The sequence below is a fragment of the Nuphar pumila genome, chromosome 11 (genome assembly GCF_984573655.1).
Source record: "Nuphar pumila chromosome 11, dmNupPumi1.hap1.1, whole genome shotgun sequence".
In the NCBI taxonomy this organism is placed as follows: Eukaryota; Viridiplantae; Streptophyta; class Magnoliopsida; order Nymphaeales; family Nymphaeaceae; genus Nuphar; species Nuphar pumila.
Genome location: NC_143259.1, coordinates 12,277,720 through 12,305,058, shown reverse-complemented (window position 1 = coordinate 12,305,058; position 27,339 = coordinate 12,277,720). Strand labels below are relative to the sequence as shown.

The 27,339-nt window shown below is 38.9% G+C and overlaps 1 protein-coding gene across 1 annotated transcript; it reads left to right on the top strand.

Moving 5' to 3' along the window:
* Positions 1–7,772: 7,772 nt before the first annotated feature.
* LOC149821984 (E3 ubiquitin-protein ligase PUB23-like) lies at positions 7,773–9,062 on the top strand. Its single transcript, XM_089980203.1, has one exon. The coding sequence runs from the start codon at positions 7,773–7,775 to the stop codon at positions 9,060–9,062; it is 1,290 nt and encodes a 429-aa protein (XP_089836329.1).
* The last annotated feature ends 18,277 nt before the right edge of the window (positions 9,063–27,339 follow it).

Here is a 27,339-nt window from a genome sequence, read left to right as displayed (position 1 = left end):
GGCTCGCCGATCGAAAAAATGACGAGAGCGAAAGTGAGGGGAGCAAAGGTGAGAGGGGGAGGTTGACGGGCGACGGACGGCGGGCGACCGACGATGGGCGGTGGGTGACAGACGACAGACAACAGGCGTGGGATAAAACAAAAAGGGAAAGAAAGGAGCTCGCATTAGAGTTTTACGGAGAAAATTAGCGACAAAAAATTTTCTTCGCGAGTCTGTCGCTAATTAGCAACAAATTCGCAACGAAAAATTTCTACCGCTGATCCGTCGCTATGTTGTGATGGGGTTTGAGACAAAATTGTTCCATCACGAACCCGTTCTTTAATTAGCGATGGTTTCGCAACGGATTTTTTTCGTTGCTAATCCTGCAAATAATTCGAATGTTAGCGACAGATAGTTTTCTCTAGCTAATCTATCATAAATTTTCATCACTAATTAGAGTTTTTCTTGTAGTGTTGGGTGGATCTTCTTTTGACGAGGGAAGTGATATATTGCATGAACTTAGTGAGTTTTGCACATGGGAAGGGTAAAAAGGTCCTAACAAAATTAGCTACTCGTGGTTTTGATCATCAGGCAGATTTTAGAAAATTGTGAAAGTTTTAAGAAAACACATCATTTTTATTGTAAGTACGATCATTTTCATTTTCATTTTAATTTTAATTATTGTTATTCATCAAAGTCCACACTAGAGACAACTAAATTCAGTTTCAATATGTCCCTGGCTCATTTTTCTTTCCTTGCATTAATTTAAAATGTTTATAAAACTAGATTTAGTATACGTTTAATATAAACTAACTAAGTGGCTCCTATTCCATCTTCATTCTCTTTGCTTAATACACGCCAAACATGAAGCAACAATGCTGGACATTTCCATGGAAACTACATGCTTGCTTACTCCTAATCATATTTTTTTTAAAGGCAAGCTGGGGTTAGGCAGACCCCTACCAGATAACTCTTAAGCCCCATGTGGCAGAGGGATTGGAACCTGGGCCTTCAGCTTGGCACAGGACCCCGCTTCCTTACCACATGGGATACCACCTCTGTGGCTGCTTACCCTTAATCTACACATACTAAATTGATGGTTTGGTTTGAAAAACGTTAAATGAAATAAACCTCAAGTTGGCCTTGTTACGGAGCTTGAGCTTTACTGGTTGTACTTTAGTTCACTATGTGCATTATTAAACGTTGACGCACCAATAATAATAATAATAATAATGTCTTGGTACTATATACTAAGATCAGAGCATATTTTTATTTTATCAGGTTTTGTTACTTTGTATGGATTTAGCCACCAAACGATAGATCTAACCACACATGTGTTTAGCATAATTTATTTATTATGTTAGAAGGCTTTATCACGTCTAGTAAATCATAAGATCATATTTTTGAAAATGTGAAAATTAATGGTTCACAATTCATGAAAATAAGGGTGGTCTTGAAATGGTATAAAACATCCTATTTCAAAACTTTAACATATGAAAATACTAAATAGAACATGTTTTCAAAGGATAGATTTTGCATTTGGAGTATAGATCTATGTAAATCAAGTGCGTTATGGTGGTATAGTACCACCGTAGGAGCACCCTTATATAAAAACTACTCGATTAAAGTACATTCCCTAATAAAAGAACCATGCTGAAACTGATGAAATAAAGGCACACCTATGAGTTTTAGCTAAAGAGTATGGTGCTCCAGAATATTTTTCCAAGTTAATCGGTTATGGCTTCTCCTGAATATGGTTGCTTAACCAGTTAGTCATATTTCACCTAATGCCCTACAAACACCCATAACACCACATTAATTTTCAAGTGGTTCTGTTCTTCATTTGATTTGATCATTTCAACCACCTAGACAAGCTTTTCAATTGTGTCCTCTTCGTCCCTTCGCCTTTTTTCTATAGCTTAGACCCATAGAGGTTGGTTTGGTGATTGGTTCTTCTTTTTTCAACTTTTAATGGTGTATCTTATTCTCCATTTGTTTGGAAAAATATTATATTTTTTTACCTTTCTATGTCATGTATCAAAACTATGAGATCGTGCATCTCATTTGTAAGTTTAGGTTTTTTAATTATTGTTTGTATAAAACTCACTTTTCAACTTAATCGGGGCACCAACCTCATTAGAATGCAACGATAAAGTGTCTCGCCAAAAAATAATTATCAGAAATAGTTGCCAAAAAAGTCATCAAATTTATTTTTTTGCACAAGATCAAGTAAGTTTGGGACAATAAAAAATACAAAAATAATCCTGAAGTGTATATAATCACTTTTTATATCATGAAAAATCACAAACATGAAAATCACATTCTATGGATACCATATATGATTTTGCTAAGGTATTTTGGGAAGTTACTATTATAAGGATGTTCACAAAATTTGTTTTTGCATGTTTCGTGAAGACCACAACAAAATATGTGCAAAGACATTCAGGTGAGGGTTAAATAAAGGAAAAATAAAATTTGCATGGTTTCTCGCAACTTTGGTATAAAATATGTGATTATCCTAAGGTTTTTGTGATTTTATGATTAAGAGATAGGATCACATGAATAACATAACTTTTTGTGTGCTTCATGAAGTCTGCAAAAAAAAAGTGTGAATCTCCTTTAAATGAGTGGAACAATATATTGCGCAAACTTTATGAGTTTGGAACATACAAAGGGTAAAAAGGTCCTAATGAAATTGGCTATTTACGATTTTGGACATCAGGCATATTTTATTTAAGTATGGAGTTGTTAGGGAAACACATCATTTTTACCACACAGTATGGTCATTTTCTATTTTAATTATTGCAAATCATCAAAATCCTCACTAAACACTTAAATTTAGTTTTAATATCCTTCATGTGATGTCCCTGGCTCTCTTTTTTCTTGCATTAATTAAAAATGTTTATAAAACTAGATTTAGTATACGTTTAATCTAAACTAAGTAACTCCTATTCCATCTTCATTCTCTTTGCTGAATACAAGCCAAACATGAAGCAACAATGCTAGACATTTCCATGGAGTTCCCTTAAACTACATGCCTGCTTACCCTTAATCTACACATACTAAATTGATGGTTTGGCTTGAAAAAAGCACTGAACCCCATTTTGGCATTGTTATGGTGTTTGAGCTCTTTATCAGATGCACTTTAATTCACTATGTGCATTATTAACTTTGACACAGCAAAAATAATAATAATGTCTTGGTACTTTGGTTGAAGTTGCACCAACCATGATTTGGCAGAAAGTGTGGGCCCCAGTCTTTGGTCATATTTCTTGATCTTACTTACTGCACTATTAAAGAGAGAAATGGGTCAGGCAACCTAACCTACATAGCCACTCAACAAAGAAAGGTCACTATTAGAGTCTTGAGAATTCCATCGGCTGAGGGTTTAAGCCTGCACAAAAAGTTTAAGTTTGGTATAAGTCATAGGCTGCAATTTCAGCTCTAATTTGATGATTGCTTGATGAGAATGTTTCACATGCAAGAAGTTAGTGATCTAACAGTGTGAAGAAAATGATTAACATAGGGTTTGGTAATTGTTTAAAACTAGACTTCAAGTTCCTGTTATCATGTAGTAGGCATTTTTTTTATAGGCAAGCTGAGGTTAGGCTGACCTCACATCAGTTATACAACCGTACCATTGGGTTTTGAACTTGCAACGTCCCAACACAAGGTGACATGCACAAACTGCACCTACCAAACAGGCGGATGCAATTGTTTAACTAACACAAACATCACTTTATTGAAATTTCTATCAATTCTAGATATTCATTCATTTAATGTGATTGCTCTCATTTTACTGGCCATAATTTCAATATGAGATGCCCCTCCCATGAAATTTACTGTTCTTAAACCGGAGAGAGAGAGAGAGAGCCGAAAATAATTCAACATTACCACTCATGAAGATCAACAAAATGTTGAACCCATGAACTGAACAAGAGCAAAAGCCAAAACAAATAAAGAAAGCACAAGAGAAAAGAACATCAGACAGATAAAATGGGCTCACGCCGGAGCCGCTTGCCCAGATTGCGACAAAGGATAGGTAGCATCAGCAGGAGGGAGTGGAAGATCACTAAGATGCATCCGCAAGATCATCGCATAAAAGAGAGAGAGAGAGAGAGAAAGAGAGAGAGAAAACCTACAAAATGGATCTTTGAGTGCCTCATGATATGTAAATTTTTTTTTTTGAAAGGCAAGCCGGTCCGACCCCTGCCAGTTATACAATGATACTGTTGGGATTCGAAGATGCAACGTTCCAACACAAGGTGACGTGCAGTAGCTGCTCCTACCAGACAAGCAGATTCCCCCGTTGGTCATGATACGTAACTTTTTCATTGATTGTAGGGTGGGCAATGTACGCATCACCTAAAGCCAGCAGAACTTTTGATGTACCAAACGTTCTGCACATGAAAACGAATACGCAAACTTATGCTTAAAAAAAAAATAAAGTCTTAACATGAATAGTCTGTGGCAATCATGTGCACTATATACTAATTTTTTAGCACAAGTAACCTTGCAAATGCTCGTGCGCACACAGAAACATACACTTTTGCACTCAAGTCTGCAAATGCTTATCTACATTGACATTACCTTTACAAATCTACCATGAAAAGCCTTGAAAACAAACCATAATAACATTTTTTTTATTGGCATATATAACTTTTATTTTTTAGCATCTAATTATATTTAAATGTTGAATGCCATTGAACACGAAGAGCATCTTTGAAATAACCTCCACTACACATGATCAAACAACTCATTCATATATAATTTTTTATGGCTGAAAAATCGATATGGAGCTCCATGTGACCTGGCAGTAGATGTATCCTTTCATAGAAAAGCCTATTTTAAATAAGTTGGATGTTTATCAACTTCTACTAAAAGTTCACCTATTTAAGTAACTCTACCACACGAAACTCTTACCATCTTCTTACACTATATACAACCTAACAGCCCAACTAGAATATGTGTTCTAAATATGGTGATGTTGATAGTTCATGTATGTCATGTATTAAGTGAATTTCACCTTATGAACAAGCATTAATCTTTTGTTTTTTTTATGAAGGAACCCTCACTGAGAACTGGGTCGGGCTCGGTTTTCCTGCGAGGTAAAACTTAGAGTTGAGTACACAATCACCCAGCCTTAGGTGCTCCAACCGTGATAAAGCAACGGCAGCTCCCATTCACCAGCGGGTTTCGATCCTGAGCCTTCAGCTTGATATATGACCTTTGCTCAATATGGGTAACTACTAGAGCTGTCAATGGGTCAGGTTTACCCAGACCCGACCCGTACCAGACCCTACAAGGTTAGGGTATGGTGATAAATAAGAAGGCCTGATTAAGACTTGAGTTCGGACCCAAAGGTCTGATTAATACATTGAGCCGGGTATAGTTTGTAAAATTTTATACCAGACCCAGGCCCGACCCAAGTTTCAATTGATAAAAAAATATTATTTTACCGGGTATGACCCAGGTCTGGTTCATGTAGTTCTTATTGGGTTCAGGTATGGAATTTCTCTTATGATGAGTCGGATTAAACCTGGGTCTAGACCCAATACCATGCCCAAAAATAGGGGTCAGGTCTGGTTTCACCTGGGTCCAAAACCAAACCCAACCCAACCCGTTGACACCCCTAGTAACCACCGTGGCGGGAAATTGGCAATAAGCATTGTTAGTTGATGCTCAAGGTTTACTCATCTTGTTTGACTAGAGATGGCAGTGGACCGGGGCGGGGGACGACAAGGTCTCCTGTCCTCCATCTCCGGTCTAAATGGAGAGGCCCCATTTTCCCTCAGTCCATTGTCATCCCTAAAGAGTATTTTAGCATTTTACTAACAAAGATTAGGGACGGGGTGGGGCGGGCAAGGCAGGCGGCGGAGGAAAGCATAAGTCCATCCCGCCTCCATCCCTGCACGGGTTTTGATTTTAACCTTCATCCCCCTTTCATGTCCTCTATCCTTGGTCCAAACGCGGCGAGACGGGGCGGGGTCCACTGTCATCCCTATGTTTGACCTACCTACTTCCCTCTCTTTCTCATTATATCAGCTTCACAAACTCATCAAATATTTTATAAAAAAACCGTGTTTAGTGGATTTAAGCCGGCTGATCTGATTGACCAAAACCAATCTTATATTATAAAATGAAATCAAGCCTCATGCTTACCTCTTATGCTACTCGGATCTCATACCACTAAAAAATTACCAAATGAAACCTACAATCTACGTAGAGGCTACCGCTATCTCTTGACTTTTTTTTTTTATATTTATCAAAAAGGCCTCTCTGACTTTTGTTAATGGACTATATAATACTCATGATGAGTTGACAACCAACCCGCTCCATGTATGTAGGCATCCTTGGTGTATGTAGTCACCTTGTGAAGGAACGTTGCAAGTTCAAAACCCAATGGTACGATTGTATAATGGTGGGGTCTGCCTTAACCTCAACTTGCCTATTAAAAAATAAAAATAGAAAGCCCACATTTTCATCATAATCACTCATTTTTCTTAATTAATGAGTTATTGTTTGTCAACCATTAGATTAAACAACTTCCATCCATCTAATTCTTTCTCGCACACCAAGACAAGACGCGCTTATAGTTCGGATCGGGTTTCAGAGGATCTGAAATCCATTCGAATCAGAAACCAGCTAGTGAATTGGATATGGATCCATACTGGTTGAAAACGAATAAAAAAACGTACGTAAAGAGAACAAGATGCGCAAGATCACGCCCATCTTGATTAATGCTTGCTGTCTGGATCCGGGTCTATATCCAAACTACTTGCAGATTCGAACAGAGAGTGTATCGCCAAGTTGGTGACGGCCTTGGAACTTAGTCACGTATCTCGTCATCGGGATTTTCCTGCAAAGGAAAATTTCACGATAAATTTATTTTTTTTTTCTCGTGAAATCTCAAAAAAAATCGGTATAATAAACTTTAAAATATATGTCTGCATATAAGAAAAATTAAAATGTATAAAATATAAATCACATTAATAATGCAATAATATCGTGAGATCAGGCCATTATCTTTTCAAGTGATATTCTCAAAATATCGTGTTTTTTCCGGATTATATAGGTTTTCGAAAATCTCGCGCTAGCTGATACGTGACTACTCTCTGAAATAAATCGCTGTTTTTTGCAACGATAAATTGAAAAATCGCTGAGGATTTAACCTTCAGAGTTCCGACTTACACGATTACGAAAGTAAAAAGTCTTCCAAAAAAATTTAAATATATATAAATATCGCCGTCATTGCAACGTGTACGTGTGGACCGACAAAGTAAAATATTTTTTTAATTACCACAAAACGCGTATAGCCCCTCCTGTTCTTTGTAGAACAAGTGAATAAGTAGATGACATTCATAAATGACCAAATTATCCTCTGATACTTGGATCCGTAAAGCCTTGAAATATGTCCTAAAGGAGAAGGAGATATTTGTCATTTAATTAAATGATTAAGGGCAGAACTCTTATTTCAACCTTTCAATAATGAACACCAATGAGAAAAATGTCAACCCCAACGGTCATAATATTCCCGGCAAAAGAAGAAAATTACATTTTTGAACACTGCGTATACAAAACTCCTTCTCCGCCTCTCCATGACAAAACACAGCTCACACACTGTTGATCATCCCCATTGACTTCAATTAAGATCCCTCTATAAAAACCTCCCCACCTCCCTCACATTATTCTCCATAATTTTGCCCACCACCATCCACAAATCTTGTATCACTCATCTTCTTCTACCTCTCTGTGACAGAAAGAAATTGAGAGAGAGAGAGAGAGAGGGAGAGATGGAGATCCCTCTTTACTTCAGGTGCCCTATCTCAATGGAGATCATAGTCGATCCCGTTACGACGTGCACCGGCATGACGTATGACCGGAAAAACATCGAGCATTGGATCTTCAATTGCCGGAAATCGACCTGCCCCGTAACGATGCAGAGGCTCGAAAACCTCGACCTCACCCCCAACCACACTCTGAAACGCCTGATAGACTCGTGGCAAAGGAGTTTCGGCGAAGAAGATACGCAGAGCCCGTCGCCTGCTTCATCTTCGGGCCGGAATCCGGCCGACCCTAAGTTGATTCTCGATCTCCTCCGGTCAATCGAGTCATCGCCTTTCAAGGTCACCGCGCTGAAGAAGCTCAGGGGGGCGATCGGATCGGAGGAAGAGAGTTGCCAATCGTTGGTCCAGTGCGGTGGGATCGAGATCTTAAGCGGGTTGCTTTGTCAGGCCTGGAATGATAACTGTGGCGAGAATTTCGCCGCCTTCCGGTGTTGTGAGGAATCCCTTGCAGTCCTTCACGGCCTGCCATTAGCAACTCTTTCAGGATCACTGATCCAGTTCTTGACCAGACCAGAGTGTGTGAGATCACTGATCTTAATGATCCAAAGGGGGAGCTCGGAATCAAGGCTTCACGCTGTTGCGATCCTGCAAAAGATTGCGAAAAAGGAGGTAGATTGGAGCCAAATTACAGGAGATCAGGATGTAGACATATTCAAGGCACTGCTAGAGTTGCTATCAGATGAGATCTGCAACGAGGCTACATCCTCTGCTCTAGAAATTCTTATAGACATATTGGTCGCTTCGAGAACAAACCGGGTCAAGGCGATAGAGGCAGGCGCCGTCTGCATGTTGATCGAGCTGCTGCCTGAATCAAGCAGAGGAAGATGTGAGAAGATGATGACAGTACTGAAACTGTTGTGTGAGATTGCAGAGGGTAGGTCTGCATTTGTTGATCATGCTATGGCAGTGGCAGTTGTGACTAAGAAAATCATGAGAGTTTCGGAACTGACGACGAGATTGGGAGTGAAGATCCTATGGTTGATCTGCGGATGCTATCCAACAGAGGGGTTTTTGGAGCAGATGGCCGAGTTCGGGGCTGTGTCGAAGCTCTGCGGTTTGTTGCAGATCAATGGTGGATCAGCTGCAAGTTCAACCAAGGATAGGGCGTTGAAGATGCTAAAGATGCATAGAAATACATGGAAGCGCTATCACTGTTTCCCCACACAGTTGCAGGATTTATTTAAAGTGGGACGTGCAACTCTGAGAAATTTTGATGGGGACATTTCTAAAGAGTAGAGTTCAATTATCTTGAATGTAAAATAAGAATAAAGGCAATGATTTTTTTCCACCAATCTGTTCTTGGTTTGAATCTCAGTGGCCATTTATGTTTGTGAATATTGTGTTGATGGTTGACAGCGTTATCTTTCTCTCTCTCTCTCTGTCTATCATTTTTTTATGTTTGTTTTGCGTTTACTTTGCAACAAAAGCACTTGCATCTTGTAAAGGTGATATATTCTATTCACTATTTGCCTCTGGAAGATACATGCATGCCACCATAACGAGAGACTAAAATATGTAGTCACTCATGCGAAGGATAAAAGATATATATATATATATATATATATATATATATATATATATATATATATATATATATATATATATATATATATATATATATATATATATATTGGATAATCCAAGGAAAAAAACTCCATCACCGACTGCACCTTGGGTGGCCTCCGATTGGTAAAACCCATAAGGCCCCCCTTCTCACCAGAGAGCACACCAAGCTTCGACCTTTCAGCAAGGGGTGTTACCAGCAGGTTTCGAATTTGTGACATCCCGTCAACTTGGTGACATTCACAAGTCGCCCCTACCAGATAAGTGGAGCCCTTGTGGGTGATAAAAGATATATATTTGCTGCTGCCTATTGCATGTATACTCTAGTTGGAAAATCACAGGTTTAAGTTTTATCTACTTAAGAGAAATGTGTAGGTGTGAAATTGATACGTGCCAAATGGGTTTTTTTCTGGCCTTTTGGTATTTTTTTTAGCATGGACCTCATAAATGTGTTGGGTATGGTTGATTTATGAGGAATCCACACCTGGATCATGTATTTTCAATTAAAAAAATGATATTTGGAGCCTCAAAAATTAACAAAGATTTTGAACTGTTGATTTTTAGAATCTTATAAAAACCCACCCACTAACACTTCAAGAGCTGATCCCTATGAAATCAAGAAAATAGATCACATCTGTATGATCAGAATTTAAAAATAAAACAAAAAAAAATAAAACTCATTTTAGCACGTATCATTTAGTACCTATCATTTTGCACCAACCAATTACTCTGTACTTAATGCAACATGATATAATATGTGCAGCATGACTTGTTTGATAAGCGTCACACCTTAATTTTTTTTTTAATGCAAAAATATGATTTTTTGAGATATGAACTCCTAGTACATTATGAGTCATTGATTTTTGAAGCCCTTAAAAAACCTACCCAAATGTTGCAAACACATGATTAAAAACTTGCTTTGTACTACACAAATTATATAGATCACATCTGCAAGGTTATAATCTTTGATAGCTGTGTGCGCGCCAAAGGCTTGTTTGGTAAGAGCAGTTAGTGCACGTCACCTTGTGTTGAAACGTTCCAAGTTCAAAACCCTAATGGTATGAGTTGCATAACTGGTGGGGCTCTGCCTAACCCTGCTTTCTTCATCAAAGTAAGATAGCTGTGTGCGCCAACTACATGTTTATGACCTGCTCTCTCTCTCTCTCTCTCAATCATTGTCATTATCGATGTGAATCGGCCTATCCATATTTCGATTCAAAACAACTTGGTCAGAAATATTTTTTTTATAATTTTTAATAGTTTCCTAACACATGCCTGCAAAGGCAACAACCCGCCCCCAACCCCATTCTCAATCTTCATTGTCCATCACTTCTTTGCTGATACGGATTTGTACCAGCTTGATATTTGGGGCTGCTCTGTTGAAAATGATCTGGTTCCTGTTCAACCATATCTTTGGCCAAGCGATCAAAATCCAGGGTCTCCACTCAATATCGTCCTTTCCACTCCATCCCGGCCAATGCCGATGCGAAAGCAATAGGTCTCATCGGCGACGAACCATTTGCTGGTTAAAAATTGGCTGATTCAGTGCGATTAGATTCAGAATGCGAATCGGCCGATTCCATGAATCGGTTCGAAAATCGATTCAAGGTATGGGTCCCATACGATTATGACAACATTGCTCTCAACCATACAAACCATACAACATAATGATATAGGTATAAAAAATGAGTATGAAGTAGATCCATGATGTGCTACCTAGCTGGACATGTATGTTGTTCCTTAAAGTAAAAGTTGAAATCAGACGGAAACCATGTCCAGCCATGGCCCATATCCAACTCATACTTGGATATCATAATGCAGGTATGTGATTAAATATTTTTAACAAAACATAAATGGCACAAAATGCAGATGTGTCAAACATGGTTTGGTCTGGCCAGAACTGTTCGGTCACTCTTGGACGAATTCACTCGGTCCCATAGAATTGAGTTGCAGAGGCTTCTTGCTCAATAAAGGACTCCTTCAATTAGGTCTAGGTCCAACCAACACCTGACCCAACTACTTCATTTAAATACGCGTTTTAAGAAGAAATTTGTGCAATCGAGTCAGGACTCAGGACGGTAGCTACTTAATTCGATTTGTGGAGGATCTGGATTACCAGGTAGAGGCAGATCCATACCTGGACCCAAATGGACCTTTTGTGCGCCCCTCCCTCCATGCACACACCCACAAGTAGGGACGTCAATGGATTGGATAAAAACCTAAGACAAAACTATATCTGATTATAATCAGATGCAGATATGGTTTTGGTTTTTCTGCTACCTAATATGAAAAATATCCGAACTTGACAGATATCTGAATCCATTTACATGTAAAGAGAGGATCTGATATATACATGAGCTTTCGTCATCTGACATTCTTATTCACTACATCAAGCCTAGGAGATAATAATGGCAAAACTCCTAGTAATGAAAATAATGCATGCATGTTTAAAAACCACATCTTTGTTGCTGTAAGTTTATCTGATAAGCATGCCTACTTGTAAGGGTGTCAATGGATCCAGTATCGGACCTGTCAGGATGCACTCAAACCCGAACTCAAGTTCAGGTTAGGTCAGAAAAGATTTTCAAACTCAACCCACATAACTTTTACGATGGGTTCCTTCGTACATTCAATCCTAGCCATCCAATCAACGGCTGAATGCTTCATCCATCTTATTTCAAATGATGGTATCCGTTTTCACGGAGAAACCACTCCAGGATCATAGACCTAGTGGCTCTGGCTTTGCCTGCCGTATGTGGCTCCCATGGTTGAAAAGCAATAAGACTCATTCACGAATAAGACTCATGACCAAGTTATGGCAGTTGGGACCATGACAACTTAGCCATAAGTCAATTCAACATCTAAGAGCCAGTGCCCCAACTGTAGGGATGGCAGTGGACCGGGGGAAAGCGGGACCCCGCCCCGCCTCGCCCCGTTTTGACCGGGGATGAAGGGTATGAAACAGAGATGGAGGCAGGGACGAAGGTTAAAATCCATCCCTATTCGTGGATGGACTTACACTTTTCCCCGCCCTGTCCCGTCCCCGCCCCACCCCATCCCCGGTCCTTCTAAAGGATGACAATAAACTACGGGGAAACGGGGTCCTGCTCCGCCTCATCCCCGTTTGAACCGGGGATGGAGGTCATCAAATGGGGATGAAGGCGGGGATGGAGGTTTTAATCTTGAGACGGGGCAGGGGTGGAAACCCTGTTCTCTGCCCCGCCCCGGTCCATTGCCATCCCTACCCAACTGTATCTAGACTTGACAAGAAACCATTTATGATAGTTCATTTAATGTCAACTGAGTCTGACCAGTCTCATAAAATGGCCTTTTCTTAACCTTTCTTTTTTTTGTATTTTGAAGACGAGCTGTATCTGGACTTGACTCATACCATTTATTCTAAGCTCATCCAATGATAATTCAGTCACAATCTCACAAAATAACCTTTATTTTTTTAACTGAACTTTTTCTATTTTTTTTTGTTTTGTAACACCTAATTTCTAAGCACCAATTTTCATTTATGACACAGAACACTGGCCTTGAAAATTAAAAGACATGATCGTATAAGCCATATTTTTAAATGAAACGTCGGTTTGCCCATTGTATTGGATGCCCAAACTTTTTTTTGAGGGAGAAGAAAATGGGGCGGACATAGGGGATGAGTCGAACCCATTTTGTTCAAGTTGAAGGATGTACCGGGTATTATCCGATCCAACGGATCCAGTTATCCAATGGGTTCAGATGACCACGTCAATTGAACCAAATGAGATATCTATATCACATCACAAGAAGATCAATCTTCCTAATGTGGGACCCATGCCACCTCGGCATATGAAAGACCTTCATCCAAGGAAACTCGATCGATCCATCCTTGAACATTCTAAAGATATCTCTATCTCCTCACAAGAAAGTTGATCCACCTAATGCGGGACCCTTGCCACCTCAGCGTACGAAGATAAAACTTCATAAGGAAGGTTGATGCACCCATGTATCTCAAGGAGATTGACTCACACATCAGAGGACCTAATGTGGGAGATGTCCCACCTAATGTGGAACAAACTCTTCTCAAGAAGGAATTGTGGGACGTCCAGACTATCAAGAGGATAGATCCTGAAGCATCCTCATCAGGGTACAATTCCCTGAGGAAAAATGTATAAATTGCAAGGACATGAGTCTGCCAAGACAAAAATTTCAATCATAGAGGTGGTTATCAAAATTGTTTTTCTTTAAGAGGTCATGGATTCTTACAAATGGGGAATCAATCTTCTTATTAAATGGGTCAAAATCCAAATCCCAACTCAACCCAACAAGATCTCAAACCAATCAAAACCGAAGCAGGTTATATGTTCCCCCCCCGAACAGGGCAGTTAGCTACATCTCATGATCGGGGGTCCCAAAGAGCACCACGTATGTAAGCATGTGTGTCTCGTATCCCCATGTTTGTCACCATTAATTAGCGTTGGAGTTTGATACGATTGCAAAGACTTAAGTACCCTCTCCTCCATTGGTGCAAAAAAAAATGACGGTTCTTGAAAAGGAGTGGTTGTAAAGACTTAAGTGCCCCGAAGATGATTATTTAAGACCAGTCTCTGCACTGCAGGATTATCCGAGAAAGAAATCTCCCCTGGAGGAGGCCATGAACATCAACCCTCTTACTCTCTCTCTCCCTTCTATTTCTGCTTCTGTGCACATCCATTAGAAGATCATACATTGCTCCATCAAGCACCGACTGACCTGCACATTGACTGTTGTGGAGCCTGATTCAAAGTTTTTACCCTTACAGGAGGAGGGTTTGGGGGCTCATCCCAGCGTGGGTAGCATCATTCAACTCTCACCCTCTCTCTCTCTCCTTTCTATTTCTGCTTCTGTGCACATCCATTAGAAGATCATACATTGCTCCATCAAGCACCGACTGACCTGCACATTTACTGTTGTGGAGCCTGATTCAAAGTTTTTACCCTTACAGGAGGAGGGTCTGGGGGCTCCTCCCAGCGTGGGTAGCATCATTCAACTTGAAGAGTTGTGGAGTCTGATTTAGAGTTTTTACCCTTACAGAAAGGGAGGTCTGAGAGCTCCTCCCAGTGTGGGTAGCATCATTCAACTTGAAGAGTTATGGAGTCTGATTCAAAGCTTTTACCCTTACAGAAGGGGGGTCTGAGGGCTCCTCCCAGCGTATTTATGGCCTTTTGCCCTTACAGAAGGGGGGATTTACATTTCGTAGAACACCCGTCACCGGAACGACGGCACCGCTGAGACCTCCTCACTAGGGAGAGGAAGACGACGTGGTGGAGCTTCTGCTGGCCATCCTCAGCGCGACTGCACCGACTGGGTTGCTGTCGAGAAGGAGGGCGAGAACGGTGACTCTTAGCTTGGGCAATCTTTCTTTTGATGATTGTGGTTGTAATGTATTGTTGAAGTTAAAATGGGGAATGAAATGACAATAGAAATTGTTGAAAATTTACAAAAATAAACTAGACTCAATAACGAAGACACCACTTTTTACGGATTTGAAATATGACATTCGGTTAGGGAGATATGGCTCTGACAAGTTGGTCCTAATTTGCGGAAGACACTACAAATCGCTATAGCGATTTGCGGAAGACACGGCTCTGACAAGTTGGTCCTAATTTGCGGAAGACACTATAAATCGCTATAGCGATTTGCGGAAGACACTACAAATCGCTATAGCGATTTGCGGAAGACACGGCTCTGACAAGTTGGTCCTAATTTGCGGAAGACACTACAAATCGCTATAGCGATTTGCGGAAGACACTACAAATCGCTATAGCGATTTGCGAATCGCTATAGCGATTTGCGAATCGCTATAGCGATTTGCGAATCGCTATAGCGATTTGCGAAAGACACTACAAATCGCTATAGCGATTTACGAAAGACACTACAAATCGCTATAGCGTTTCGCGATTTACGGAAGACACTACAAATACTACAAATTGTTGTAGGAATGCCCGATAATACTACAAATCATTGTTGGAAGGCCCAAAAAAAATTGGTCCGGGATCCGCGCCGGGGGAGCCCCCGGACCCCCCTCCTGTAAGGGCAAAAACTCTAAATCAGGCACATAAGTAGAGAGAAAAGGGAGAGAGAGTGAGAGGGTTGGTGTTCATGGCCTTCTCCAGGAGGAACCCTTTACCTCCCTTGATTTCTTCTCTACAGAGAGAGAGGGTTTTACAGTGTTTTACGAAGAAGGAAGAAGAAGAAGATGACGATGGAGCAATGTAGGATCGTCTGTTGGATGTGCACAGAAGTAGAGAGAGAAGGGAGAGAGAGTGAGAGGGTTGATGTTCATGGCCTTCTCCAGGAAGAACTCTTTGTTTACCTTGATTTCTTCTCTAGAGAGAGAAAGGGTTTTACAGTGTTTTACGGAGAAAGAAGAAGAAGACATGTTTGTCCTTTTTTTGAACAGAAAAAGAAGAAGACTTTGAAGAGTCAACATCATCCTCGACTTTCTGGATGGAGGACATGTTTGTCCTTTTTTTGAACTATTTGTTTTTTCTTTTTTGAATGAAGGGCATTTTTGTCATTTTTTCAAACTATCACTTTATGAGAAGAATAGCAATAAAGGGTACTTAAGTCTTTGCAACAACACCAGAGTCCGATGCAAAGTTATGTCAACATACACGGGAATACGAGCCCCATGTGCATGAATACGTGGCGCTCATTCGATCCCCCGAACACGGACGTGAGATTCAGTGAATCATCGGGGGCGAACATACACAACCCTCTCAATCAAAACCGCTAGAATAATTCTGCCTTCAATAACCAATCAAAGGATAAGAGTGTTGTCTGCCATATATGATTTAAACCTAATCATTCATCATTGAAGTGTTATCATAGATTTAACCAGATGTACTAGGCTGGTGACATCATTCAAGCATTGGTTGCTATGTCAGTTTCAAACAATCAAGTTCATGCATAGTTCTTGGATATGGGTACAAGCTCTAGCGTTGCATCAGATTCAGGTAACTTACATAAAAAATATTGTTGGAAATAGGGACAAGCTAAAAAATACGGTGTCCCCCCCCACCCCCCTCCGAACAGGGCAGTTAGCTACATCTCATGTTCGGGGAGAGATCCATTTGGATATGCTTTCAGTTTAAGCTTTTATTTATACTTAGGATCTTTTTAATATAATGGACTCATTTTGGAGATGCATCAAAGAGACCCAAAATGTCCAAGGTTATTCTCATGCTTGAAGGAAGCTCACCCTTTCTTCAGCCCATTTTACCTCATGCTACTGCTATCTGTATGGGCAGATTAAGTGGAGTGGAAACAAGTGAGGGAAATGTTTCAACCAGTGGCTCAGGAACTTCTTCTGGAATTTACTCAAGCACTTCATCCTTAGGAGGTCATTAGAGAGATGGTCCTTAATTTGTTGCTAACCATGCATACACACTATCGCTTTGAGAAAATTTGTGCACTTAAAATGCAACACTCAAGAGGACCTGCTTAGCCTTTATGCAGTCAACACATGGCTCTATATTCATGAAATCAAGAGATCCAAGGATTCTCACTTTCATGAGTCTTTGGACTCTCTCTTTCGAGATGTGTCCTAACCTCCGATGCCAAAGCAGATCACTACAAGAAGCATGTGGATTAGCGATGACCTAAATTCGTCGCTAATCTGACGCTAATTCATCGTTAAACAGCTTAGCGATGCATTAGCGTCAGATTAGAAACGGATAGCTTCCATCGTGAATTTTTCGACGCTAATTAGCGACAAAATATATTTGTCGCCCATTCTGTCGCTAAATTTCGATAACATTTATCTGTCGCTAATTAACGATGTCGTAGTGATGGAGTATATCCGGATAAATTTTGTCGCTAACTTTTGGTCGGCAAGTTAGCGACGGATTTGCGACAAAATATAATCCGTCTAATCCGTCATAAAATTTAAAAAAATAAATAAAAAAAAGAGCCCCGAGGCGTGCATCTCATACGCCTTTTCCATATTAAACACCATGGAGCTAAACTTTGTCCCATAAACAATTTATTAAAAGGTAAAAGATCCCACAAAACATTGTTGAATTTTTATTAGCAAGGATTTCATAATTTTCTTTGGGCTCAAATTCAAACTATCACATTTGCTGACCAAGTGAAGAGCTGATATGAATATAACTACCACAAGAAATGTTGCATTATATACAAAATTATGTAACAGTATGTTCCATTGCAACAATTTTCCATATTTAAAATTTGCACATGGAAAATGCTAAAATCTTGACAAATTGGATGTATAAGATACATTAGGCTGATGTGATCTTGTGGACTCAAACTACTCTTTGAAAATCTTATCATTATCCAATCTTTGTTCAAGCACAGCCAACACTCAGCTCATCATAGTCATACTGGTCAGACTTGGACTACTCAGTCCAACTAGAAAAGAGAACTCTTTCAAATTATGTTTGAATTAAGAAAAACAATTCAGTAAGAAGATCATAGATGAACATAATGTCATCCATTTGATTAAACTTTATAACAAAATGTTGGGCCTGACTAAGCTTTGTGCATGGCTAAATGCAGGGAAGATTAAGAAGAGGAAAAAGAGAAGTACCTTTTGCATGTTAGGATACTTCCACACCATAATCTGGTTCTGGGAATATCCATGAGTGCTTACTATTTCATTTACATTTTTACTCCACAAAAGATTGCAAACATGTAGCAGCATTATTATGAGGTTAATCAACTATCAAGAAAATAAAGAATAAACATTACTAGAGAAAAAAAAACTTCAATCTTTAAAAACAACAAAGAGAATAAATAACAAACATTAGAAAAACAAAAAAAAAACTTCAATCTTTAACTGTAACAAAAATTTTACCTGACTCCTCGTGTCTTTGAAATTTATTTGATTGTTGTTTGCAGTGTTCCAAAAGAGAATGCATCGGTTAGCAATTCCGCCACCTGACGCAAGAAGGCCACTTTGATGAGGTGACCAAGCAATGGCCTTCACAGCAGCAGTGTGCTCTGTAAGCTTCAGAAGAGGCTGTTGTGAATGTTGATTCCATATCAAGAGCTGGTTCCAAAAAAACCATCCAGTTGTAAGCAATGATCAATTTTTAAAGCATAGAAAAATGTTCTCTGCATCAAATGAATTACTATCTTAGAATATTGCAGACTTGATTGTCATTTCCACCTGATGCTAGTTCTCTGTCATCATGGGACCATTTTAATCCACATACCTTTCATTATAGCAGGAAAAGTAGAAGATAAATGTTAATTTGTCCATCATGAACAAACACACAAGCACATATAGTATGGGAGATAATCAAAATGGCATTAGCAAAAGCAGTACACCTCATATTTATGACCAACAAGTTTGCTAACAAAGACATTAGGGACACGAATATCATGTTGAAGGATGTGTCTGTCTCTATTTCCAGAAGATACTATGCATGAGCTCCATGCTAGCACTCATGTTCTTGTTTGATGACCATCCATGCTTCAGACTCTTTTGCAGAGAGTTCCATCCCATATCTATTAAAGCACATGCAATTGGTAATCACTATCTAAATTGCATTAAATTATGTGAATGTAGATAGGGCTTTGGCTTGTTAAAATCTTCATGGTGAATGGAGAAGATTAAAATTGCACATGGAAAATGCAACAATGACAACTAAGCGACATGCAAGAAAATGAACATATGACCGAAAAAAGACCTAATGTAAATTATAGTAACAGAAAACATAAATATAATCCACCCTCAAAGACTTACTCGTCGTCAACTATTCCCAAGGAATTTATTCACAGAAATGGCATTATGCCCATACATAACTGGTGAAATTCAGTAGCCTCAGATCCACCATTTCTTAATATCATCTGTTGCAAATGAATAAGATTCACTAAATAACTATAATTTTTAAGAAAATGCTTACATCTTAATAAAGAAGGATGCATCTATAAGAAAAGGAAAGAAAGAGAACAACCATATGGTAGCCTTACCCTTGGAGAGTATGAAACCACCAAGAACGACAATCTCAAGCATTGCAAAGGATCCAAATGTATTTGAAATAATCAGGTCACAGCCCAAGGAAGCAATTAAACGGAAAAGACCAGATGCCATTTGGTTAATTGCTAGAAGCAGGAGATATTGCCTGAACATCTTGTAGTTACAGCATGGGATAACATTTTGTATTTGAATTGCATTAGATTCCAACTAAGGGAAGCAATAGATTATTATTTCTTGTTCATACAATATTCTCTTGTTTAGGCAGAAAATGTGAAAGAGGCCATGATTTAATCAGAGATATAAATAATCTTCAAAATGAAATTAATGCCTCACCTGCAAACATTTGGATCAAAACCTACCACATAGTAAGTCAAAAACACCCATACAACAACCTCAACAATTGATACAGAGACATTAGCAATCCATGCAGGGAGTGAATACGCCCATGCTGGATAGAAACGCAAGTTTCTTTGCTTATAAAAAATAGGCAGTCTTGCAATTGTCATAGAAAGCTCAGCAAAGCCATTGAACATAAGTAAGACTAGCCGAAAAAATAGAGCACCTAGATAAATTACTCCATCATTCACAGTGTTCTGGTGCATCTCAATACGTAGAAAGAGTGTCATTGTGATAATGCCGACGACCGTAAGCTGTAACAAGATTAAAATATATAAAACGATTGAGCAGATCATGAAAAAAATCTTGTCAATAAATTGAAAGTGCAATAAGGTTTAGGAAATCAGCAGTGTTTTTTTACTTTTATTTCTTGAACTTTTGTATAAGCCAAGAATTCTCAGTTTCATCACAGGATTTGAGAATGGATGCATTTTAGGCCAACAAAAACCCCCAACAAAAAAAGAAATTAATAAGCACGAACCTATTTGTCCCTCTCTCTCTCTCTCTACCTCTTATGCAATTCCTCAGAATGAACCATCAACACCAAAATCCACACCTCTGAGCCCTCCAACTCCACCATCAACGACCCGTTCTTCCTCCAACTTCGCTCGCCGATTGCCTTCGACTGGAGCTCCTCCAGTGGCACATTGTTGTATTTCTCATCAAGGGGATCGGTCTCCTCGGTAGTCGCGATGGTAGCTGTGATCGACGGCAGCTTCCTTCTTCGCGGCCTTCTTGCTTAGGGCTTTGCCTTCCTCCTCTGTGAGCGAGGAGGGGTCGTCGTCGTCGGAGATGACGCAAACGACGATGGAGTCAACCTGGGGGAGAAGGGAGGCGAAGCGCCCTAAGCGTAATGATAGAGAGAGAGAGGGTGGGAAAAAATGCACCCTAATTTGGTAGCTTTAATTGAAAATTAGCGACAAAATTAGCGAGGGAAATATTCCATCGCTAATGTGCTACAAATGGTGTGGCAAAATTTTTTTGTCGCTAATTAGCGACGGATTGGCAACGAAAGTTTTTTCGTCGCTAATTTCATGAATATTATGAAGATTGGCGACAGATAGGTTACTCTCGCTAAGTCCGTCACTACTTTGCGACAGAAAAAATCCGTCGCAAATATCTGTCACTAAACATGGTTTTTCTTATAGTGGATAGGATTGATCATCCTTTATATCACGTTTATTGCCAATCACTATGTTCTCAATGAAGTTTTCCATCTCTGACTCCTTCTTAGTCCATCTAATCTTAACCTCGTTACCTATAATCAATCTAGGATTGATCATTGGTCACCAGGTCGTTGCTACTCTTAAAAGCATTTCCTTTTCTGAAAATTGTTCTCTCCATCTGCCATGTACCTTTTAGGGATTTTCATAAATTTTGGATGTCCACTACAAGAAAAATGCTTATTAGCGACGACTATTTATGACAGAAAAATTCTGTTGCCAATTGGCGACAGATTAACAAGAGAAAGAATGGCATTGCTAAAATACCATTTATTTAGGATTTTAGCGACGAAAAATAATTTATCGATAATCCATCGCTACTTTGCGATGGATTAGCAATGGATGTTATTATGTCGTCATATCCTCTGTAACGTAACGATGGATCAACGACAGAACTATTCTGTCGCAAAGTCGTCGCCAAATAGCGACAGAATTTGGCCATCGTTAATCTGTCGCTATGTTTTCCGTAAATCCATAATTATTTTCCCTTTTTTCTCTTTTATGTTTCGTCTTCGTCGTGTCTCCCCGACTCGCCTCCTGGCCCGCCTCTCGTCGTCCCGCTTACCGTTCCCCGCAACCCGCCGGCCTGCCTCCCATCCCCCCCCAAGCAGCCTCCCGTCCCACCGCCGCCCCATCTCCCATTCCTCCTCAGCCCGCCTCCTATTCCCTCTGAGCAGCCTCTCGTTCCCCCTGCCTCCCGTCCCCCCGCCTTCCGTTCCCCCTCAACCCGCCTCCCGTTCCCTCTGACCCGCCTCCCATTCCCCCTCAGTCTGCCTCCCGTTCCCCAGCCTCCTGTTCCCCCTGAGCCGCCTTCTGTCCCCTCGTCGGCCCGCCACCCGTTCCCCCCAACCTGCGTCCCAGTCCCCCATCAGCCCCTGGCCCACCTCCCATCACCCCCGACCCGCCTTCCATCCCCCCCCCCCCCCCCCCCCCGACCCGCCTCGGTGACTCCAGAGCAGCCACGACGTCGGCATTCGTCGTTTCACCAACCACAGGTGAAGGTTTTCCCACCTCTGTCTGTCTTCTTCCTCATTTTTTTCCTTTTTTCGTTAAGCAGTCAAGTAGATAGTTTTGTATTGTATTGTATTGTATTGTTTTGTATATTTGTGTGTTGCAGGTACATAGCTGAGCTCATTGTGCGATGTTTAGTTCTAAGCATCGCATGTGATTAAAAGTGCAATGCAAAAAAAAATTTAAAAAATGCAAAGGCAAAAGCAATTCAAATCAAGTAAATACCTGTGGTGAGTAAGTGATGCAAGTGCGTCACATGTTATTTAATTTTTTTGATGCAACACTTTTTTGTTCACACACTCACTTAGTTGTGGATATTTAGAACTGCTTTGATAGAGTTTGGAGATCATACTTAGCATGACTTTAATGTATGAGAATAAAAGTGTTCTTATTTTTTTAGTACGGATTCCATGCTAGGCATGGTAGTAGTTAGCGGGATATTAGAGTGTGTTTGTTGTAGGTATATGTTTGATATTGTTTTGATATTAATGATTTGAATGTATTGCATCATTTGATGTTTTTGTATCCATGATTGCATGAAGTTATTTTTCATTTGATTATGCCTTCTATGTGAAATTGTATCATGAATTTTTTGTTCAAATGAATATATGTATTTCATCATATCATTATTAAGATTTTCTTTTAACTGATGATGAAAATATATGTAATATTTTAGGACAAAATGGCTGCAAACCGTGAATGGATGTATCGTAGGATAGTTGATAATGAGGTGTCGCATGAATATATGGATGGTGTTGGCAGTTTTATTGAATTCGCAATGACAAGTGTCAGTATAGTGGATCCCACCGATCGGATCAGATGCCTCTGCATGTTGTGTAAGAATAATCGATTTGTAGAACCTCATGGCGTTAGACATCACCTATACAGGAAGGGTTTTGTTAGTAGTTATCAAAATTGGACACTTTATGGTGAAGAATTTTGGAATAATTATGACGCATGGTTGGATATGGTGCACGATAATCCATATGTGGACATGATATTTGATGCCGCAGGACCGAAAATGGGTTCTGTTGTAGGACATAGTGATGCACCAACTGGGGTACAGGAAGAAGCAAGAAACGATGCAGTTAGTACATTCTATGACTTACTTAGAGATGCCGATGAACCACTATGGAATGGTTGCGAGAGTCACACTATCCTGTTTGCAGTTCGTCAACTACTAAATTTGAAGTGCGAGTTTAATTCGAGTCAATCATGTTTTGACCGTTTGTGCTCTATTGTGAAGAGTATGTTGCCCAAAGATGAGAAATTGCCACAAAATCTCTACTGTGCAAAGGTTATGGTCAATATCTAGGTATGGGGTATCAAAAGATAGATGTTTGTCTCAATCACTGCATGTTGTATTTTAAAGATCAAGAAAAAGGCAGATCATGTTCATCATGTGGACATCCTCGGTTCAAGCCAAAAACAAAGGGAAATGGTAGCACAAGGTCAAAAGAAGTGGGGTATAAGTCACTCTGTTACTTCTCTCTCATCCCTAGATTACAACGTCTTTATATGTCTTCGAGAACAGCTAAGCAAATACTATGGCATGCAAATAAAGTTTGACATGATGAAAACAAGATCATACATCCTGTTGACGCAAAAGCTTGGAGGCACTTTGATCCTACTCATCAGAACTTTGCTTTAGAAGTGAGAAATGTTAGGCTAGGTTTATGTACAGATGGATTTAATCCATTTGGGGGTAGATCAACCCCATACTCGTGTTGACTGATATTTGTCACCCCATACAACCTTCCTCCAAACTTATGTATAAAGCGTCAAAATCTTTTCTTGTCTCTATTGATCCCTAGTATGACGTCTTCCAGCCAAAATCTTGATGTATATTTGAGGCCATTGATTGATGAACTGAAAATACTGTGGGATGACAGTGTTCTCACATACGATGCCCACAAAAAACAAAACTTCAATATGAAGGTTGTTGTTCTATGGACAATCAGTGACTTCCCTACATATGGTATGTTATCTGGTTGGAGCACACATGGGAGGTTAGCATGTCCTTACTGCATGGAGGATATAAAATCGTTTAGATTGACGCATGGAATGAAGCTGTGCTGGTTTGATTGTCACCGTCGATTTCTACCCAACGATCATCCGTTCCGACGACAAAAGAATATGTTTCGAGCAGGCACAACCGAAATAAAAGGTCCACCAACAAGGTTGTTTGGCATAGAGATTTTAAGATGATTGTGATATTTTCCACGTGAACAGACAGATGCCTGTAGAGCAACGCTCTTTATTGGATTTGAGAAGAATCACAATTGGCCAAAAAAATTTATATTTTGGGAACTACTATATTGGCCAACCTTATTGATATGGCATAATTTAGATGTCATGCATGTGGAGAAAAATGTATTCGATAATATATTTAGTACAGTAAAGAACGTGAAAGAGAAAACAAAGGATAATCCGAAGGCACATATGGATTTAAAAGTGGTATATAAAAGATTAGAATTGAAACTCAAAGAGTATAATGGCAAAGTACTGAAACCAAAGGCAAGGTATATGCTTGGTCCAGATCAAGTAAAGCTAGTATGTCAATGGTTGAGACAATTGAGATTTCCATATGACTATGTTTCTATCATTGCTCGGGCTATGAAGATAGACGAGAGACAGTTATATGGGTTGAAAAATCATGATTGTTATGTCATTATGCAACAGTTGATACCCCTAGCATTCTATGATATGTTAGACAAACCTATATGGGGGGTATTATTCGAGTTAAGTAGATTTTTTAGAACCTTGTGCGCAATTGAAATTGTAGTATATGAGGTAAAGAATCTCGAGGAATCTGTCGTAACTACTATTTGTCAGCTAGAGAAGATATTTCTACCAGAATTTTTTGATGTTATGGAACATGTGGTCATACATTTGCCATATGAACTTAGGGTTGGTGGACCTGTGCAATATCGGTGGATGTACCCATTTGAATGATATTTAAAATTTTCTTTTCAATACTATTGAGAAATTTATTGTAATCTTGGATGTATATTGTTGACAGATGCATGTTTGATCTTAAAAAGAAGGTTCAGAATAAAGCAAGAGTAGAGAGCTCTATTTGTGAGGCGTATACCTTGGAAGAGATTTCAAATTTCTCATATATGTACTTTGAACCTCACATTCCAACACATTACACATGCCCACCTCGTAATGATGATGGAGAACAATTAACTGTAACTGACAAATTGTCTATATTTCAACCAATTGGACATGCATTTGGCAGTTGTCGGTCAATACTCTTGGAAGATCGAGAGCAAGACACAACACAAATATATATCATTTTCAATTGCTCAGCAATCGACCCATACTTTGAGTAAGTATAGTTAATACGTAACATTAAGTTTTATACGTGTGTACATGGTTCGGTAACATAAGTTTATGTTAAGTATAGACAATTTGATCTGGAGTTGCGAAGAAAACTTTCACAACTCACTGATGCAGAAGTACAGAAAGAACATGAAATTAAATTTGTGGCATGGTTGAAAGAGTTGGTAAGGACAATTGTATACATTCTTTCTCTTTATACAACAATAAGATACTTAATTTGTCGTGATTATAGTCTTTGTTTGTGCTTGTAGGTCTGTCATGGTGATGTTAAAGATCAAGAAATATGTGATTTACAAAATGGTCCCTCTAAAGTTGTGCAGTGTTACAACGGGTACATCGTAAATGGTTATCATTTCCATACAAAAGACTATGGTGTCAACAAGTCAACGATTAATAGGCGTCAAGGGTAACAACTATAGTGAAAATGAACATGATTACTACGGTGTTATACAAAAAATAATGGAGTTAACTTAGGCACAAATAATAGCTTAACTTTATTCAAGTGTCAATGGTTTGATCCCACAACAACTTGAGTCGACAAAATATCAGGCATTGTGAAGGTGAATGCTAAGTCAAGGTTTGGAATATATGAATCATTCATATTAGCCTCGCAAGCTCAACAAGTGTACTATACTTCATATCTGACTACAAGGAAATCAGATAGAAATGAATGGTGGGCAGTTTATAAGGTGAAGTCTAAACTCTACCCCGAGTATGATCAGTTAAAGGAAGACAAGATTGTTGAAGACGATGAATATTATCAATCAGATGATATGTATGATTTCTCTTGTAGTCACGATGTCGCACATGGTATGCATGTCATATCTCTATTGACTGATGGCACATGCATGGAAGAATATGATTCAAATGATATATGAAGTGGATGGGCACTGAACGAAGAAGAAGATGATGACGAAGAGGAGGAGGAGGATGAAGACCATGAAAGTCAGACAAGTGATGATGAGTCATTCACGAGCTAGTGAAATACAACTTGTAATACAATTTGATTTGAATGATCTGAATGATTTGAATGTATTAAAATGTGTTGCAATGTTTGAATGTCTTGCATGAAGTTTTTTTTAATTTGATCTGAATGATCTAAATTATTTGAATGTATTGAAATGTATTGTATTTATTTGAATATATTGAAATGTGTTGCAATGTTTGAATGTCTTGCATGAAGGATTTTTCAATTTGATCTGAATGATTTGAATGTATTGAATGTATTGTATTGATTTGAATATATTGAAATGTGTTGCAATGTTTGAATGTCTTGCATGAAGTTTTTTTCAATTTGATCTGAATGATTAGAATGATTAGAATATATTGAAATGTATTGCATTGATTTGAATATATTGAAATGTGTTGCAATGTTTGAATGTCTTGCCAGTATAGTATTTTTCAATTTGATCTGAATGATTAGAATGTATTGAAATGTATTGTATTGATTTGAATATATTGAAATGTATTGCAATGTTTGAATGCCTTGCATGAAGGTTTTTCCAATTTGATTTGAATGATATGAATGATTAGAATGTATTGAAATGTAATATATTGATTTGAATATATTAAAATGTGTTGCAATGTTTGAACTCACTGATGCATGAATATTTTTTCAATTTGATCTGAATGATTAGAATGATTTGAATGTATTGTATTGATTTGAATATATTGAAATATGTTGTAATGTTTGAATGTCTTGCATAAAGTTTTTTCAATTTGATGTGAATGATCTGAATGATTAGAATATATTGAAATGTATTGTATTGATTTGAATATATTAAAATGTGTTGCAATGTTTGAATGTGTTGCCAATACATTTTTATTTGTTAGAATATGGTTCATGGAGGACACAATCGTCGAGCACCCAGTGGTCGCTAGTCTGAGCTTTCATCTTACGGGCTCCTTCGATAGGTATATCATTTAAATAATTCTATAGTTGAATAGTTGAAAGTTATATTATGTGAATTTCTAACTCATTGTTTTGTAGGTGTTGTTTTGCCTA